The sequence below is a fragment of the Ciona robusta genome, chromosome 2, assembly GCF_009617815.1.
Source record: "Ciona robusta chromosome 2, ASM961781v2".
Taxonomy (NCBI): domain Eukaryota; kingdom Metazoa; phylum Chordata; class Ascidiacea; order Phlebobranchia; family Cionidae; genus Ciona; species Ciona robusta.
The window spans coordinates 1402910-1420346 of NC_143236.1; the positions used below are offsets into that span (position 1 = coordinate 1402910).

A 17437-nucleotide genomic window follows, 5' to 3' on the forward strand; every position below is an offset into this window, starting at 1 on the left:
GATTTAATTGCCTTAAACAAAGGGTGGTTCTGTCATACTAATGTCAGGAGTCTCAGGATTATGATGCGTGTTCGTGCAATACTTTTTAATCAGATAGTTTGAATTAAATCTGTAAACTTTACCATCTACTATGGTTTTAAACCACAACAAAGACCTTAGCTGGATGAAAATAGCTGGCGCAAATATTTCAACATCATGTTCAAATGTCGGACGAGAATTTAAAAGGTAAGAGCAGATAGCTTCATCTATAAAATAAAATCAATTATATATATATATATATATATATATATATGTGTGTGTGTGTGTAACTATTTGTTAAAAAATAAAATGTTAGTTTTTTATTATTTGTGAAACCAAAGTGTGTAATTACTAATTATTATGGTAGTTTCATATGTCGTCTAATTATATGCTTAAATAAATTACCTCTCAATTTTCAGGTTTCTTGTCAGCGCAAAACCTTCAAGACTTGCGTTTATTTTCATCTTAATATTACTACTGTTTCACTTCATTACAAGCCACCTTAATTCACAACTTGGTCAACTTTATTCGAAGACGGATTCATCACCTGACACTGCGTACAGGTTTAAAAACATTTTGCTTGTGTTTATTTCTTTTAAAATAATCGCCGTAGCACAGTTGGTTGGTGCGTCTGCCTCGAACCAAAGGGTAATGAGTTCAAGGCTTATCATAGGCATATATGACTGCTGCAACTTGCTATAAATAACAAACATATTGTTTTAACTTATTTTATTTCTAGGCTGCGAGATTTAAAACACATTGATGAATTAAAAAGAATCAAACGTTCAATTTCAAATGAGTTGAGAAATTTGGAAAGTAAAAGAAATCGAATGCAGGTTGATTTGGTTTTTTCAACTGTTTTCTCACTAACTGAAATTAATTTTTAGTTCAATACATTTGAAATAAGTTAATTTGGCATACTTTAGTTAATTTGGCATTCCAGGGTTAGATTTCAATAAAACATCTCCCTTTTGAAACAGTGTTAATTTTGCAACTACCCAATTGCCTGGTGCGTAACCACCAGATCTGCTCAGGTTGAACTCAATTTTAAAATAATAAACACAATCCCTTAAACCGATTCAAATGTTGCCCAATTTATTTATAACCAGTTTATCTTGTTAAGGATGAAATTTTATTGCAACAAGAAAGACAGATGTCGTTTGAACAAACTGTTAAAAAAGCTGAAGCTGAAGTGGAATTGTTAAAAAGAAGAATTATACAGGTACACAGGAAAATACCAAGTATACACACTACACTAGATCTATGAACATAAGTGAAATATTAGACAAGAGTTTCCTAAACTATGTGGCACAATTTTATTATTTCAGCATCCTCTCTACACAAGTTTTTTTTTTGTTCGCATGCTCCTTTAACTTTTCATATATGTTTATATATATAGTGGTTTCTTACTTTGTAAAAACATTTGGCATGAGTTGATTTTAAACAAAATGACACATGATTTCACTGTCTTTTGTAAAATTAATTTGTATATTCAGTTAAAAACTGAGCAAAAAGAAGTTGAGAAGCCAAAGATGGCTGCACCAGCTCGTCTGCTGGCATCGGAAGAATCTAATATTGTTCTTACACCTCCTACGATGCATTATAAGTATGATAATTTTTAAAAAATAATTGAAATGTAATCTATATATAATAAGTGTGAGTGTTAATGCTTCATACTGCAGATGCCAAATGCACAACTGTTTCGATTATTCAAGGTGCTCACTTACTTCCCAATTCCCAGTTTATGTTTATTCAGAAAATACAGGTGATTTGCTTACATCTATTTACCTCTTCAACCTAAACCTTTTATTATTTAACGTAAAAAGATATAAAAGTTTACATTCATTTCGCTTTGTTATAATTTGCTTCTTGCATTTTACCGACTGCTTTCCTAGCAGTAGTTTGGTAGTTTTGCATGAATATATAGTTTATAAAAATGGTATATCATCCATCATAGTGTGTTGTTTGCAAGTTCCTTTAAGTTGCCATTTCATAATTTACTGCTTGCATAAGCTCTGTTTAATTTAGGAAATTCTCCATTCGACGTAACTTCGTTTGTCAAAGAATCAACAAGAGTTGCATTCTCTGCGAGTCACTATCTCACAAATGACCCAAACACTGCTTGCTTGTATATCGCTGTGCTTGGTGAGGTTGAAACAATTGCTGGTGGTGAGACGTTAATTTATGTTTCTACTTTGATAAAAAGAAGTCGTAACCCCAAAATTTCGTAGCATTTTGGGGTTTAATCTAGAACAGCGGTTCCCAAACTTTCCTTAAAATTTCGCCTGGTGCACCCTTTGCAATTGTTTTGATTTCACAGCCCTATAAAATCAAAGAATGCTATAGGAAAAATGTAAAAACCACACTAATGAAAGAAAAGGCAAAAACTATCAAATACAGTTAGCTGTTTAATGGGATGGGTGCACTTGTTTTGCTGCAATTAACTCATCAATGTTTGGGTTGGTTTTGAATCACAATCATTGCTTCATTGCCGACCATCTGAAACTGCTGTAGGAACCCCAGTTGGTCCGTGGACCTAAGTTTGGGAACCGCTGATCTAGATCATAAACTTATGTTTCTACTTTGATAAAAAATGAGATCTGTAGCATTTTAAATCATATTTTTCACCAGCAAACGCTAAACCGGGGATTTCAACTGATTCAATCTCCAACTGGTTCAGATCCCTGGCATACTGGCGTGGTGATGGTAGAAACCATCTCCTCGTGTATTTCTCGCACCATTCAACCATCCAAAACCCACTGCTTGGTGCAAATACTGGTCGGGCAATTGTGGCACAAACCAACTTTGAACGGAACCAGTTCCGACCAAGCTTTGATGTTGTGGTTCCCTTCCTTCCATCTGTTAGAACAAGTCAGTATCCTTATCAAGAATGGGTCTTAATTAACTTTGTAAAAAATATTGCATTATCAGTCACATTTCTAAAACCCCCTGAACCTTTTTAAAAGTGCAACTTTACTTAGTGCTTCTGTTCGTTCAACCAGACACCTTCCCAATTTCAAACTGAACAAGACAAACACATTTAATTTGTAATTTACTTTGGTTAATAAGAATGCATGGATGTCCTAAATGACAAACGTATAGGAAAACTCAGGAAAGAATTCCTAAGTAATATAACAACTTTAAGGTGGTGATACAGGAAAAAAGTAGGAAATCAAATTGTTTTATTCTCTTCAGCTCTTAATGCTGTTTTCTGTTGTAATGCCAATTTAACAAAACCTTATCGACAAATTTTAATAAAACCTGGTATTCAAACATGTCCCATGCTGTGGCACAGTGGTTTAGGCCCCTGGACTGTTGGACAAGACACCTAACGGGCGTTGTTTCTAAATCCTTGATAAGGACATCACCCAGAAAGCATAGAGTAGAATAGAAATTCAGTCATTATGTTTAAAAATTGTAATTTTACTCTTTCAGCCATTCCTCCTCTACCACGTGATGCAGAGTCAGATTTTGAGAACAAAGATTTTACAAATTATGATCAAAAGTTAGAAGATGTTTTACCACACATGGTTAGTAATGTACATTGTTAATCTTTATTCTTATCTCATGTCAAATATATATGTATAACAAAAAGTGGATGTTCATTCTCTTCTCCCCAATTTGTTTTAGTAGGAAGTCAGCAGGTATTTTATAAAAAATGTTATTTGTAATTATGTCACATTCTTTTCTCCTCGTATCACTCGCATGTAAAATTTATTATTGATAATTTTTGGTGCAGCAACTAATCTTTAAAAATGTGTCTAGGTGCTGTAATGTGGTAGCACTTTCTCTTTTAATAGCAGGTCTGCATAATGTGCAGAAAAGTAAAAACTAACAAAGTTGGGGCTGACCACAAAATAAAAAACCACTATGTGTAGTAAAGTTAGAGATACTAGAAGTATGAATTCAAGATTTGTGCATTTTATAATCTGCAACCTGTGAACCATAATATTAATATATTCTCAGATTCCAGCTATGAGAGAATATACTTTATCCTTCCAAGGTCAGTGGGCAACAGATTACAATCAAGAAGCTGATGATGGTATGTGCTGTTCATGCTATGTATACATAATCATAACTTTTAATACATATATTTCAACTGCCAATGTACACAGTGAGATAAAGGTGTTTAACCCTAATTATATCATTACCATAACATGCTTGTGTTTTGTTACAGAAATTGTGTGTTTATGTTATAATGAAACAAGCCTATAGTAAGGATCTGGTGCTCCAACATATTGTATAATAAAAAAAATATATATATATATATATTCCGCATAAATTACAATGTCAGTCTCTTTTTCAAATAGAACTATGGGGTATATAAAATATACATACAAACTTATACTAAGGATTTGATCTACGAAAGCGTAACAGACAAAAACCAAGTCCAACCAATTGTAAAATAAAATATATATATATATATATTTCCTAAAATTGGCATCTTCAGTCTCCTATTCATATAGAACTATATATATATATAAATAAATATACAAGTCCATAGTAGTTTAGTTTTGTTCTTGGCAATGCCAAAGCATTTAAACCACCACATTCTTGACACATAATATCAACTTTCCACAGGCTTACCTCCAAGAACTGACAGTGAATTCCACGCACTGTTGATGGAGAATATCAATTTAATGACAGAATCAAAAATTCATGGAACTTTTTTCCTTCAAACTCAATGTTCAGAAGAAAGATTCGTCACTCCTGGTTATAGGTGGGTTGTTACCTTTTTTAGTTTTATTTGTCTTTATGTAATATAGCTGTCATATGTACAAAAATAAATGTATACAATTATATTATTTTAACTTTTGTTTAATGTTTGGTTTATTAAAGTTAAAGAAATGACCATAATATTTGTAAAAATCTTACCATGTTCATATTAAACTTTTGAAACGTTTATAACCCTATTGCAGACTGAAATATCTCATTTTTTATCTGTGATTTACGAATGCTATTGTTTAACCAAAATTCACAAGAAAAACATTAAAATATTTAAATTATTTCTTTCTTAAAGTTCGGAATGGTCTCTCTGTGGCACGACAAGTGATCGTCTTTCTGTCCTATCTCGATCCACGTTTGTCCTCCTCCTCCCTGCGGAAGATCACTCTGTTCTTCTTTCAACATCCATCTTTATGACGAGGCTCTCAGAAGCTCTTCAGTCTGGAGCAATCCCCGTCATCCTCGGGACTCATGTCCTCATGCCACTCCATGAGTTTATATCTTGGGAGAAAGCTGCAATAATCTTACCACAGGTAAGAGATGTAGACCGAACCAAGGATTGTTTAATCAAATGTAACTTAGTTGAACATAAATTATAGAGTTATAAAACAATGTTTGGTTCAGTTCATCATGAATTGAAACATGCCAATTTAATTACATATACAATAGGCAAACATAATGAATCTCTGTTTTGTGTTTATTTACATAATTATATGGAAAAGTGTTTACATTTAAGCTGTAAACAACTATCTTAAACATTATTTTTTTAAATATTATAATCTTTAATTAAGAAAATAGAAAGATTTAAAAACTTGGTCATTTTTTTGATTTTCCGTATTAAATTGCTCACAATCTTATCCCCTAGGCACGAGTTACAGAGCTTCCATTTCTTCTCTCTAACATCCCACATCCGGAAGTCATCTCCCTCCGAAGGCAAGGACGATTTTTGTATGAAACTTACTTCTCAAGTCAAGCACAAGTTGTTGAATCACTGCTGGCTGTTGTTAGGACTCGACTGCAGATTCCACCAATACCTGTTGCAGATGTTATGAGGTAGGAAATGTGCGGAATTGGAGATGCTTTGTAGATAAATTGCTTGATATAGCAGTTTAGAGGCCTTATTTTTTGATCACAGTATTTTATTACATTTAGATCACAGTATTTTGCCGGTCCCTTTAATTAGTGCATATCCGCTATGTTCATTATGTAGTGAATATTGTGAACATAGCGAACATAGTAAATGCTGTGGACATAGTGGACATGCACTAATTAAAGGGACCTGTATTTTACTAATTATAAAACTGCAAGTTTTCTTCTTACTCTACGCCCAGTTAAACGAAGAGAAATTTCGAAAAACTAATACTAAGGATTTCTTTTCACCAGTGATGTGGTGCCTCACTCAAGTTACCCGGTTGAAAACCATGAAGTATCGCCCGGTGACGCTGAAACTGAGTTCGGTATGCCTCCTGTTGAGGAAGCAACCAGTTCACCAAGATTTACACGAAACTACACGTCTGTTACGCTTGATACGCATGAGATGTGGAACAAAATACCTGGACCCTTCCATCTCTATCCATTCACTCCCAATGATCGACTTTTACCAACCGACGCACAGTTTATAGGTGAATTATGGCATTTCTTTATTACTGTCCTAAATTAAAAAGTACATTTTTTGGGGCCGAAGCTTGTATGTGGTTGACATTTTACTGTAGAATAAAAAATGTGTTGTGTCAAACTTTAGCTCTTGTTGTGTGTTTTATTTAAGTTCTAATCAATTTCACTAACCATTGTTAAATATTGTGTCTTGGTTTATATAGAAACGTAACAGTTTTGATATCACATTCCTCCAATGTCCAATCCAAGGGTCACTGGCACTACTTGGTAGTCTAAATTATCAGCCACATAAAAAAATTAAAATTAAAAAATCCTCCAAAAATTATCGCTTACAAAGTAACTTCTTGGTAACTCACAAGCTGGCAAGAGGTGTATGAAACAAAACACCCCTGTTTAACGAATGTCGTTTTCAGGCAACGCAAGGATAAAAAAGTTACATTTATTTATTCACATCAGCGTTTAGTCAACCCAATGTTTATAATAAAATCACATCCAGGTTCCAGCAATGGATTTCGTCCCATTGGTGGTGGGGAAGGTGGTACAGGTAAGGTATATCAGGAATCATTAGGTGGCAACTCACAATGGGAACAATTCACCATTGTAATGTTGACTTACAAACGAGAAGAGGTTTTACTACAAGCAGTGGAAAGGTTGATAGGGTTGCCGCATTTAAACAAAGTAAGATTATGCTCTAACTGCTGCAACTGTTATGTTTTGTTATTTGAAGTTTATACTGTAGTAGTAAGTAGTAACAAAAAGTAGTTTGCAATATGATTTGGTTGTGTCAACTACTACAGTTACAAAATGTTATGTGATACCTAGGTTTAAAAAAAAACAAAATCTAGTTAGGTATAAGACAGCTTGCTGTTATTGCCTAGTTTGAATGTAACTTACTTTATCCTCGCGTGGCCGGAAAACGACAGTCGTTATCACACGGGTTTAACACCTCGTGCCAGCTTACGAGTTACCATGTATGTTACTTTGTGGGTGATTATTTTTTTGGGAATTTTTTCATTTTTTTTATGTATGGCTGATAATTTGGACAACCCATTAGTGACCACTGGGTTGGAGCAATTGTCGTTAAGTGTCTTGCCCACACATACGCCCACAATGGTAGCAGCGACGAGCCTTGAACCCATTACCTAATGGTTACAGGCAGGCGCGCTAACCACTACGCCACGGCGCCGGACTAGTAATCAAAACATTTGCAAATTCGCAAATTTATGTTGTTTTTATACAATCTTTATTATTGTACACTTTCGTTTCGCAAAATAATTTACCATCTACACCCCCTTGTTAGATTGTGGTAGTTTGGAATTCCCCTGAACCCCCGGGGCCAGAACTTCATTGGCCCGACATCGGGGCATCGGTCGTGGTCGTTCATCCAGAGAAAAACTCGCTTAACAATCGATTTGTTCCATGGTCGGAGGTAGAAACAGAGGCGGTCCTCTCCATTGATGACGACGCTCATCTTCGGCATGACGAAATATTATTTGGATTCAGGTGAGGAGGATGAGAATTTATTGGAAGATTGATTTGTATAGATTCAAGTCACTCACACCAACTATTATATTATTGTTTAATTTTTTTCGACCTGCTTTAATCCAGAATGCATAGTTTAATGGGGCATACTATTACTACCTTAAATTGAAAAATTTGTATAGGAGTTGTTCAATGTAGTAATAAAACACACTTTTCTTTGGTCATAAACATTTTTTCTTTTCTTAAGCATTGTCCTTGTTGCACTGAATAAGTTACTTCAGTGCACCAGTTCGTTTTTCAGGCAATTTTTAGAGGTGGTTTCAGTTTTTAAAACTTTGGTGGTACCTTTAGATCACATTTAGGCCCTTTAAAATAACCATGTGGAACATGTTTTATGGTGTTCTTTCCGATATCCTTATTTCACATTAATACAAAGCTTTAGAACGAAATGAACAGCGTTAACTAACTATTCTGTAACAATACCATATTTTTACGGGCTGTTATAACTCTTTACTTTATTCTCATAATTTCCACCAGAGTTTGGAGAGAGTCTCGTGATCGAGTAGTTGGTTTTCCCGGTCGTTTTCACGCATGGGATCCAAGGAGTGGAGGCTGGGCTTACAACTCCAACCACACATGCGAACTATCCATGGTTCTCACGGGAGCTGCTTTCTTCCATAAAGTAAGGTTTGAGATCGCGCCGTGGTTTAGTGGTTTAGGCGCCTGCATCGAAACAAAAGTGTCCATGGTTCGATGCTCGGCAGCGGTACTAAAACTGATCGGTGTATGTATCCCTAGACACTTAACAAACACTGCTCCAACCCAGCGGTCACTAATAGGTTGTCCAAATTATAAGCCATATCAAATAAAAATCATACACAAAGTTAAAAAGTATGGTAACTCGTAGGCACACAAGAATAAAAAATGGTGCCAATATTACGCGTTTGACTGCAACGCGGTGTCATGGCATCGGTCGCAAAAAGGTCTTAAATGGGCTTTCCAGGTGTTGGGGTAATGGGCCAAATATGGCCTAAATCCCAGGTTCTTGAGAAGGACCTCAACCATAAAGAATAAAAAAATAATAAAAAAAAGGTTTAAGATAAACATACATAACTGGTTAATTATCATTTGTGAAAGGCTTTATGTAGGAACTAGTTATGTTGGGAAATTTCATCAAACCTTTTTGGCCTAAAAATTAAATCATCATCAAACTCCATAATTTTTCATTGACCAATGTTGTCCAGCACTAATGCCCACACACCAAACACGGGGTTTTAACAACCATTTTCAAGACTTCTTACTGGTGCCACCAAATTAAGTTTGGACATTCTCCTGTTACGGAAATACAATAAAAAGAAATTGAAATTTAAAAAAGTTTTAATATTTTCAAAGAATGCATGAACGGATACTAAACATGACAAAAAAATTTAAAGCCCCAATCTCACTGAGTATTATAGCAACTAATCTTGAACATAAACTTACAAAGATTATTTTAAGCTTTTACATTATATTTTCATCAAAACATTTTAAAAATTTTAAAAATTATTAACTTTAATAAATAATACTAAGTATAAATATGAATATTCTTCATCAAAATGTAATTAGCTGGCATGGTAGAAGATTGTATAAATGTTTTTAATAACGAACTTATATTTAATATTTTTTAAACTTAAACTTTATGGTAGAAGTAAAATTTACAAAAAACTTCAGCGTTTGTGCATGTAAGTTGTGTTGGATGTGATAAGTCAGCTTTGGTGTCCACGGAAATTGAACCTAATAATACAAAGAAAACGTGAACAAGTGTCATAACCTTAATAAATAATAAAAACACCAAATCTTAGTATTACATGTACTTGTACACAAACTGGATGCCGGCTGCAGTTCGTGCAATCGTGGATGAATATATGAACTGTGAGGATATCGCCATGAACTTCCTTGTTTCTCACATCACGAGAAAACCTCCAGTAAAGGTAGCTTTTTTCATAATCAATAAAATACAAATAACACCCTCTGTATTAAAAATGGACAAAATGTATTTGGACTTCTAATTTGAAATTCAAACTCTGAAACAAAGTGCACTGGAATGCCCAGAGCTGCTTTAATTAGTTGTTTCATTGTATGGACAAATAAAATTATATGCATGGACAAATAAATATTAAAAAAAATAATAACAACTATATGGATAAAAAGCAACCAATCTCTGAATTATGGATCGCAATATTTTGAATCTGTGAAACTGTAAGTCAATTGTGTTTATTCCGTTGCATGTGTTTGATACTTTCTGGTGTAAATCACATTAACTCCAATCAAATCCTAGGTGACATCACGGTGGACTTTTCGGTGTCCAGGTTGTCCAGTAGCGCTCTCACAGTCACAAGAACACTTTGATGAACGGCATCGTTGTATCAACCAGTTTGTTAAAATCTTTGGCTACATGCCGCTGGTGTACACGCAGTTTCGAGTTGATTCTATTCTCTTTAAAACTAGACTGCCGCACGATAAGCAAAAGTGCTTTAAGTTCATATAACCAAAATAGTTCTGCCATTCTTTTTGTATTTATATAATGAGAAGTTAAATGCTGCCTTTGTGACTGGGGCAGTGCAATTGTCAAAAACCAACATCTATAGTATATACTATTATCCCCTGACGAAGCTTTGCCATCTTTCCCCCACTATATACATGCCACTGTGTCATATACACCTCGCAAATCTTTCTTCGCGTATAACTAACATATTGTTTGCACTCATCTTATTTTTCCCAAATCGAAAAACTGAACACACACAGAATTAGTGAAACATTTTATTTTCCTATTTTCTTCTGTAAAATTTCCTTTTAGTTTCAAATGTCCCAATCATCAAATCATTGTTTTTTTTATATCTCGTATAACCTAATCAATGTAGCAGTAACGTCACGCGCTATGTTACGTTTCGTGAGCGCCACAGAGGTTCTACGTTTCAAAGAGAAGTGCTTTTCCTTTTACCGAGTGCTATAGGCTACATCCAGTATTTTTACCAATACTCAAAATATGATGCAACTTTGTAGCAAACTGGTTGTTCCCATTAGTATCGCGTTCTTCCTCGTATGTAAGTATTAGTATTAGCACGAAAATGTATTTGTGCATTCTCTGTATACGATATATATTGCTTTCTTGCATTAAAATGTTTCTACATTTTATTGACGCGTATGCATTACGACGCTCGGCAACCGTAAAGCATTGTACAAACGCCAGCGGAAATGCGTTTGAAACGATGTAAAATTTGTGTTTAGCGTTTCCTGTATTAAGCGATGCGCAGCAGAGACAGCAACAAGAAAATATAATTCAGTACGTAGAATACCGCTGTTGAACAGCAGTTTTAGCAAAAAGATGGACATCGATTCCCCCAAAAGACCTCGCAGGTCTTCATCTGATGAAAACATAAGACCGCCGAGGAAAATACTTAAATATGACGAGACAGATTTAGGAATGAATATTGTGCAAAATCAGTCTGATCAAGACGGAGACGAAAATCTTTTTTTTGAACACGATACTTATCAGTCGTTAGGTGAACACGATAGTGATGCTGACGATTGTTATAACGAAGTAATCGTCCATGATGATGTTCAAGATCAGGGTTCACCTTGGTGCATTGATGTTTCGTTATCAGAAGGCGATGGTTCGAACTCATCTGGGTCGGGAGAAAGCGAAGACGACTCTGACGTCACTATCACCCCGGAAAGTGTTTCTGACGACAACTTGTTAAAATGTTTCGAAGACGCAATCGCCAAGTACTCCACTGACGACAACGACTGCTTACAAAAACCTACCGACGACGAATATACTTTAAACAATGATGCAGTTTGTGGAAGAAGAAGAAGAAAGAAAAAACAAGTCCGTTTCCGTGACCCTTTAGATGACAACGGTGAAAAAGATTATGATAATGAAGTGTTTTATAATTACACCATAGAGGAATCTTTTAGCAACAACAATGATGATTTGATGCTTTCGGACAGCTTGGACGTTACACCGACGACCGAGGAGGAATGCTTCAGATACCTGGATAATGTTATCACGGAGGATTGCGCTCAGGAGCCGATGGACTTAAGTGAGGGGGCAACGGGTCGTGAAAGTGATGAAGAAAACGACACGTTGTCTAGTAATGTGATCTCTATTGAAGATGTGGTGGATGATGCGGGGAATGACGTTATTGATGAAGATGTAGCGAATAACTCTGCGGTGGAAATGGTGAACTATGGGGTTGAACTTGAGAACCTTACGAGCTGCATTGACAAAGTACAAGAAAATAAAGATGCGGATGAGGAATTGTGGAAGGCTAATTTCATTCCTAAGTTTAGACAGAACATCAGGAGTCCACGCCGCCGGATTTCTCCAAAGATGAGAAAACTGTTGGAAGAGGATGCTCTTCATGGGGATGAGGAAGATGGTGCACATCAGGAACCCGGTTTTAGTCCTAGACCACGACCGAGGCGAAAACGTCCATCGTTAGAGCAGTTTATCAGTTTTTACAGCGACCATGCCTACAAGGAGGAAACTGCAGGGCACAGTTTTCATGGTGTGGATAAACATGGAGATCAGGTTCTTATAAAAGACATTAGAGAGGAAGAAGACGTACATGACGTAAATCCAGTTGCCGATGTATCATCTCCTGAAAGCGAAGTTATTGACTTAGTAACGGACGATACGTTTGAGTGCGTTGTTCATGAGAGCGTCCCTGAAAAACAGAGTGTTGAGTTTGACCAAGTGGAAGTTTGTGTATCCAGTGACGATGAAGTGGAAGCGACGAAAGACAAAGAAAATATAAAAGTAAAAGAATCAACCTCTTCGGAGAATATCGAAAACAAAGACTTTACCACCGTTTCTCGTAGCAAAGAAAATAATTCAAAGAATCCGTTTATAAAGTTTCTCAGTACTTTGGCGTGTTGTTTCATGTGCCCATCCTCGTACTTTGTACAGTATAACTAATGCTTCGGCTTGTATTTGTGTTTCGCGGCTGTTTGTAATATAATCTTTATCACCATCGAAAACAATATGCCTGTTCTTATGTATATTTGCTTAGTAGCGTCGTTCACTTTGCGAACGTGCTCCCCTGGGAGTCACAGCTGTGACCATGCACGCAAGTTGTGAATCTTTACGCCTCAACAATCGTAGCTTCGTCGAACTTCGAAACCTATATATGTCGACCACACATAGCTAAATACGGTAATCCACTGGGTAATTTTGACAATTTCATTCACCCACAAAGTAAAGTTGCATTTGGCGCACTCGTGGTCGCAGCAAACTCAAAGCAATCTAACGTTTTAATTCATGGCATGTGCTTCTAATATAGTGAAAAATGCAGTTATCCACAAAATACAAGAAAACATACATAGTGGTATGCGGTTTATTTCAAACGATAGGCACAGATGGATCGTGATATATTGCACGTTGTCAGATCAAGCAGCGAGGTGTTATTATTTATTAAAATTAAACGAAAAACAATCATTCGTTCCGCTGGTAAAATATATACGAAGTTCAGGTGTATGAAATTAAACTGCACGCAAATTTATCACTTTGAAAAATCTGAGTTGTCAGAATTATGAATCAGTGTAAACATAACATATGGTGTGTAATTATGAGGTTGAAATCAGAGCATTTGGTGTAATACTTTATTTATATATGTAATGAAGGCTAAAACATGGATGCATTTTACATTGGGTTACAATTGCATATACAGGTCACTGATTGTCAGTTATGAAGTCATATTTGAGTTATTACAACTACATGCACAATAATAGTTAGCTGGGAAAAGTGCGGTGTAATTTGGTATATATTAAATGAACTGAAAATAGTAAAATTAATAGAATACAGATGAAACTGAAGTAGCAGGGCATATAGGAATATAATGCTGTCAGATTTGCTGAACACGCGAGCAAGATTTGGTGAAGACAGCTACTGCATCACGAGAATTTTTAATCTGTGGTAATGGTAAAGATATGGTCTTATGTAAAAAATGTAGTGTATATATTTTATTTTACCATTTCAAAACTCTGAACCCCCTCAATTAAAATTTGGAAAGGTCGAAGATACAGCACCACATGAACTAACCTCTGAATCTGCAAGAAGAGTTAGACCAGTTTGCATTGCCAACACACGCTGTCTGTTGTAACGCTCAAGTTCTGGTTTAGCCAGTGATGTCATTACTTCCAACTCAGTTGCCAGTTTCTTCATTGCTTCTTCCGCCTGATTTATGTTTGTCTCATTAATCATGTGTCAAAGTGGTTAGCACGTCTGCACTAACCCAGAGGTAATGGGTTCAAGACTCGTCGGTGCTATTATTGTGATCATATGTGTCTTTTGGCAAGACAATTTACAGCAATTGCTTCAACCCAGTGGTCACTAATGGGTTGTCCAAATTATCAGCCATACATAAAATAAAGTAAAATTCCCCCTAAAGTTACATACATAACCCAGGAGGTGGCACGGAGGTGTATGAACATAACTCTTGTGTTTTCTGGCCACACAAGGATAAAGCAAGTTACATTTACCAACAAAAAATTTTTTGTGGATATGAAGTTATGAACTATAGTATAAACGATGAATCAGAAGCAGCACATGAAGTTATGTTTAATATTACATAACTACCAGCTCCTTATTATAAGGATAACTAATGGTTGTCAAGAGTACGGACCAAGGTAAAACAGTTAAAATAATGTATTTTACTTTGCTAACCTGTACTTTTTTAGGAGGTTTTGCTTTTTCATAGATTTTCTTGGAGTTGTCAAGTTCAATAGCTTTATGAACTCGCTTCTGTAGCATATCATGTTGAGATTGAGAATATCCAGCGTACAGATGAAGCGTTGAACCAAGTGTTCGCTGGCTGTTTGTGGCGTTGACGTTATGTAACTCAATGGCGTGTTGTACAGCTTCATTTAGAGGTGTAAGCAACCTGAAAAAGTTGAGTAGTTTGTTTCTTGGCTTGTTTTTACTTTATCACACTGCTGTGATGTATAAATCCTCTTATGAAGCATATATGATAGCATATAAGTTAGACATAACATAGCATAGTAATAAATAAAACTCACGTGGTAGAAAAAACAGGGGCTGCACAATCTGTTGACATCTGTTGCAAAACGGAGTAGATTTCAGCATAGGCGTTCGTTATTCCTAATAAAAGCATTCAATAAAACACAAAATTGACCAAGTGAAAACAAGATTGATTTACTGTACTGAGTATCCACAATCTTCTGAAACGCATGTGCTGCCTGCTTCATGTTCTTGATGTTCTCTGTATTGCTTACTCTGGTTTGCTGGAAGCTCTCATCACTGTCTTTATAGTTTGAAACTTTTATGTCATCCACTACCTTAGTGAGAACTCCAAAAATTCCACGTCGCACCTTAACTCGTGCTGGTGCCTTTAAGTTGGTTGAATATTAAATTTCTGAATGATTGTCATACAAACTAAACAGTTCAACTACAATTATTGAGGAACAGTATTTTAAAACATGAACATTACTAATGGGGGGAACTCGTAAGCTGGCTTGCAGTGTATGAAACAAAACACTTGTGGTATAACGACTGCTGTTTTCCAGCCATGTGAGAGTAAAAATTTACATACATCAGATAGTTAGACATTATTACTATATATACCTCTTTTTCACGAACAAATTTCTGAAGAACTGCTGAATTACCCAGGCGTGGGTGGTTGGTCAAAAGATTTAGAAATTTTTCATAAGATCTGCAATTAATCTCATAATCATCTCCCACTAGAACACTAGTTTTTGAACCAACTTGCTTCTTAGTCTTTTTCTCTGCAGCTTGTAGGCTGGTTATCGGTCGTTCAGGTAATGGCGGAAACTGGTTAAATGTAAAAACATTTTTGGACTTGAACATTGAAAATTGCTTTCAATGTTAAATTTTCATGTTACTTACAATCACACTTGCAACATTTTCCATAGTTTGTAAGCAGTGTAGAAGCCAAACAAAATCCTCATGAACTCGTATTACTACATTAGCTCGCTCTTCTCCATTCTACAATAAAAACAATGTTATTACCTTTCCAACGCATGCCTTACCATTATGACTTTATACCTTTGTGGATTCAACAAAGAACTCCACAACTTCCCCATTCTTGGCAGCACTGATAACCTTTACTGTAAATTGAGGCTGGAACTGTTTGGCAACTCCATTTTCAGTCTGAGTTAAAATGCAAGTTTGTTGATAACTCATAGGCGTTTATTTAATATCTCATAAATGTTAAGTAACATACAACACCAATAGAAAAATGCATTAACAGTAACTCCACATATCGATTTTGTGTATATAACCTGGTTATAACAACCTATGTTTGGTAGCCACTGGAATGGGTGTATTACGAACAAAGAACATAACAGCCCAATGCTTGACAACCATGTAAGTAACTACCTACCATTGCAGTCGTGACTTTATATTTCTTTGCGCTTAAGTTAGTATTGTTCAAATGCTGTTATCACAATGTACACCTTGCTTTTATTTTCCAATATTACAAGAGACCTTTAGAACCGAAACACTCTGCATTCAGTTATCCAATGACAAACTGACGTCATATATTTGTACCTATATATAATCTCGATTTTTAACAAGAAAGCACAGTTCTAATGAATAAGCACGAATTAATAGTGTTTTTTTATTAGTCACCATTTTCTTAAGAGACGAAGTTGTTTTAATACGTACCCCCCTTAAAGGATAATCGTTAGATCGTTCGTGGTTTAGATTAACCACCTAACGCACAGTTGACAGACAATATAAACCTTATTTCTAGACTGCAGTGAGATCTGTAGTCTAGTGGTCTTTATCGTCAGTATATACTATCTTGAAGCTTAATATTGTACCCTTTTTTATTTATACCTGTAAACAAATCCATGGAAACAGTTACTGTGTTGCTAACGGGTTTCTGATGTGTGAAAGTTTACTTTTCCTACGAACTTTGAGATTATACTAATTATTCACTAATTATGCGGTTTGAAATGTAAACATTTTATTCATTGGCACTTCTGAACATATTTTAGTGTATAGGGCAAGATGTGACGGGGTTGGTATAATAGGATAGCCCACCTTTTTAAAATCTTGTTTTACTAAGCTATATGTATTGATAACAAATGTTACATATTGTTCGACAGTATTTTCACGGCACAACAAAGGGCGCGGTAAAGGCTATTAGTGTTGTTAATAATTAAAATTTGGTCTTGAATAAATACATCATTTTCCAATAATTGAATAAAAACATTATAAAGATATGATCGTTTTAAACGCTCTATGAATCATTTTACAACTGCCGAAATTTTGTAGTTTGCGATTTTGAATCACCAGTCCAGTATGCCTATAAAGTTAAATAAAATATGCTGTAATATTTTTTACAGTTTGATTTTTTCTTATAAATTCGTTTTAGCTTCTGTTAAAAAAATTAGATATGTTCATGCAAAAATATCTGCAGGGGTATAAATGGCTTAAATTTGGGATGAAATAAGTTCCCCTCACCCCACCGTTGTTGTCACACCTTACCCCGCTTCGTAGTTTTGTAGATTTGTAGCGACATAATTGATAGTTTTGTTTTTAATTCAATTATTTATACATCAGTGGTAATTC

The 17437-nt window shown here is 35.4% G+C and overlaps 2 protein-coding genes across 2 annotated transcripts; one reads left to right on the plus strand and one right to left on the minus strand.

Moving 5' to 3' along the window:
- Window positions 1-11013, plus strand: LOC149739602 (exostosin-like 3). Its single transcript, XM_089873442.1, has 19 exons — window positions 1-225; window positions 438-581; window positions 758-854; window positions 1142-1240; window positions 1515-1624; window positions 1701-1783; window positions 2047-2187; window positions 2650-2889; window positions 3454-3548; window positions 3985-4060; window positions 4600-4738; window positions 5039-5276; window positions 5609-5796; window positions 6127-6365; window positions 6854-7035; window positions 7658-7860; window positions 8377-8521; window positions 9681-9809; window positions 10157-11013. The coding sequence occupies exons 1-19, from the start codon at window positions 131-133 to the stop codon at window positions 10364-10366; spliced, it is 2853 nt and encodes a 950-aa protein (XP_089729568.1). The 5' UTR covers window positions 1-130; the 3' UTR covers window positions 10367-11013.
- Window positions 11014-13201: 2188 nt separating this feature from the next.
- Window positions 13202-16382, minus strand: LOC149739603 (sorting nexin-5-like). The gene is made up of 9 exons (XM_089873443.1): window positions 16242-16382; window positions 15905-16009; window positions 15746-15844; window positions 15464-15670; window positions 15039-15228; window positions 14899-14980; window positions 14546-14762; window positions 13922-14056; window positions 13202-13790 (listed from the first exon to the last, which is right to left on the minus strand). Exons 1-9 carry the CDS (start codon window positions 16242-16244, stop codon window positions 13725-13727), a joined length of 1104 nt encoding a protein of 367 aa, XP_089729569.1. The 5' UTR covers window positions 16245-16382; the 3' UTR covers window positions 13202-13724.
- Window positions 16383-17437: the final 1055 nt, after the last annotated feature.

Excerpts from the sequence above, each read along its gene's own strand:
- LOC149739602 (XM_089873442.1), top strand. The coding sequence starts at position 131 with ATGGTTTTAAACCACAACAAAGACCTTAGCTGGATGAAAATAGCTGGC. Across the intron at positions 226-437 it reads GTCGGACGAGAATTTAAAAG|GTTTCTTGTCAGCGCAAAAC; the intron begins GTAAGAGCAGAT and ends CTCAATTTTCAG. Across the intron at positions 3,549-3,984 it reads AAGATGTTTTACCACACATG|ATTCCAGCTATGAGAGAATA; the intron begins GTTAGTAATGTA and ends ATATATTCTCAG.
- LOC149739603 (XM_089873443.1), bottom strand. Across the intron at positions 14,981-15,038 it reads GATTGTGGATACTCAGTACA|GAATAACGAACGCCTATGCT; the intron begins GTAAATCAATCT and ends TGCTTTTATTAG. Across the intron at positions 14,057-14,545 it reads AACCTCCTAAAAAAGTACAG|GCGGAAGAAGCAATGAAGAA; the intron begins GTTAGCAAAGTA and ends AACATAAATCAG.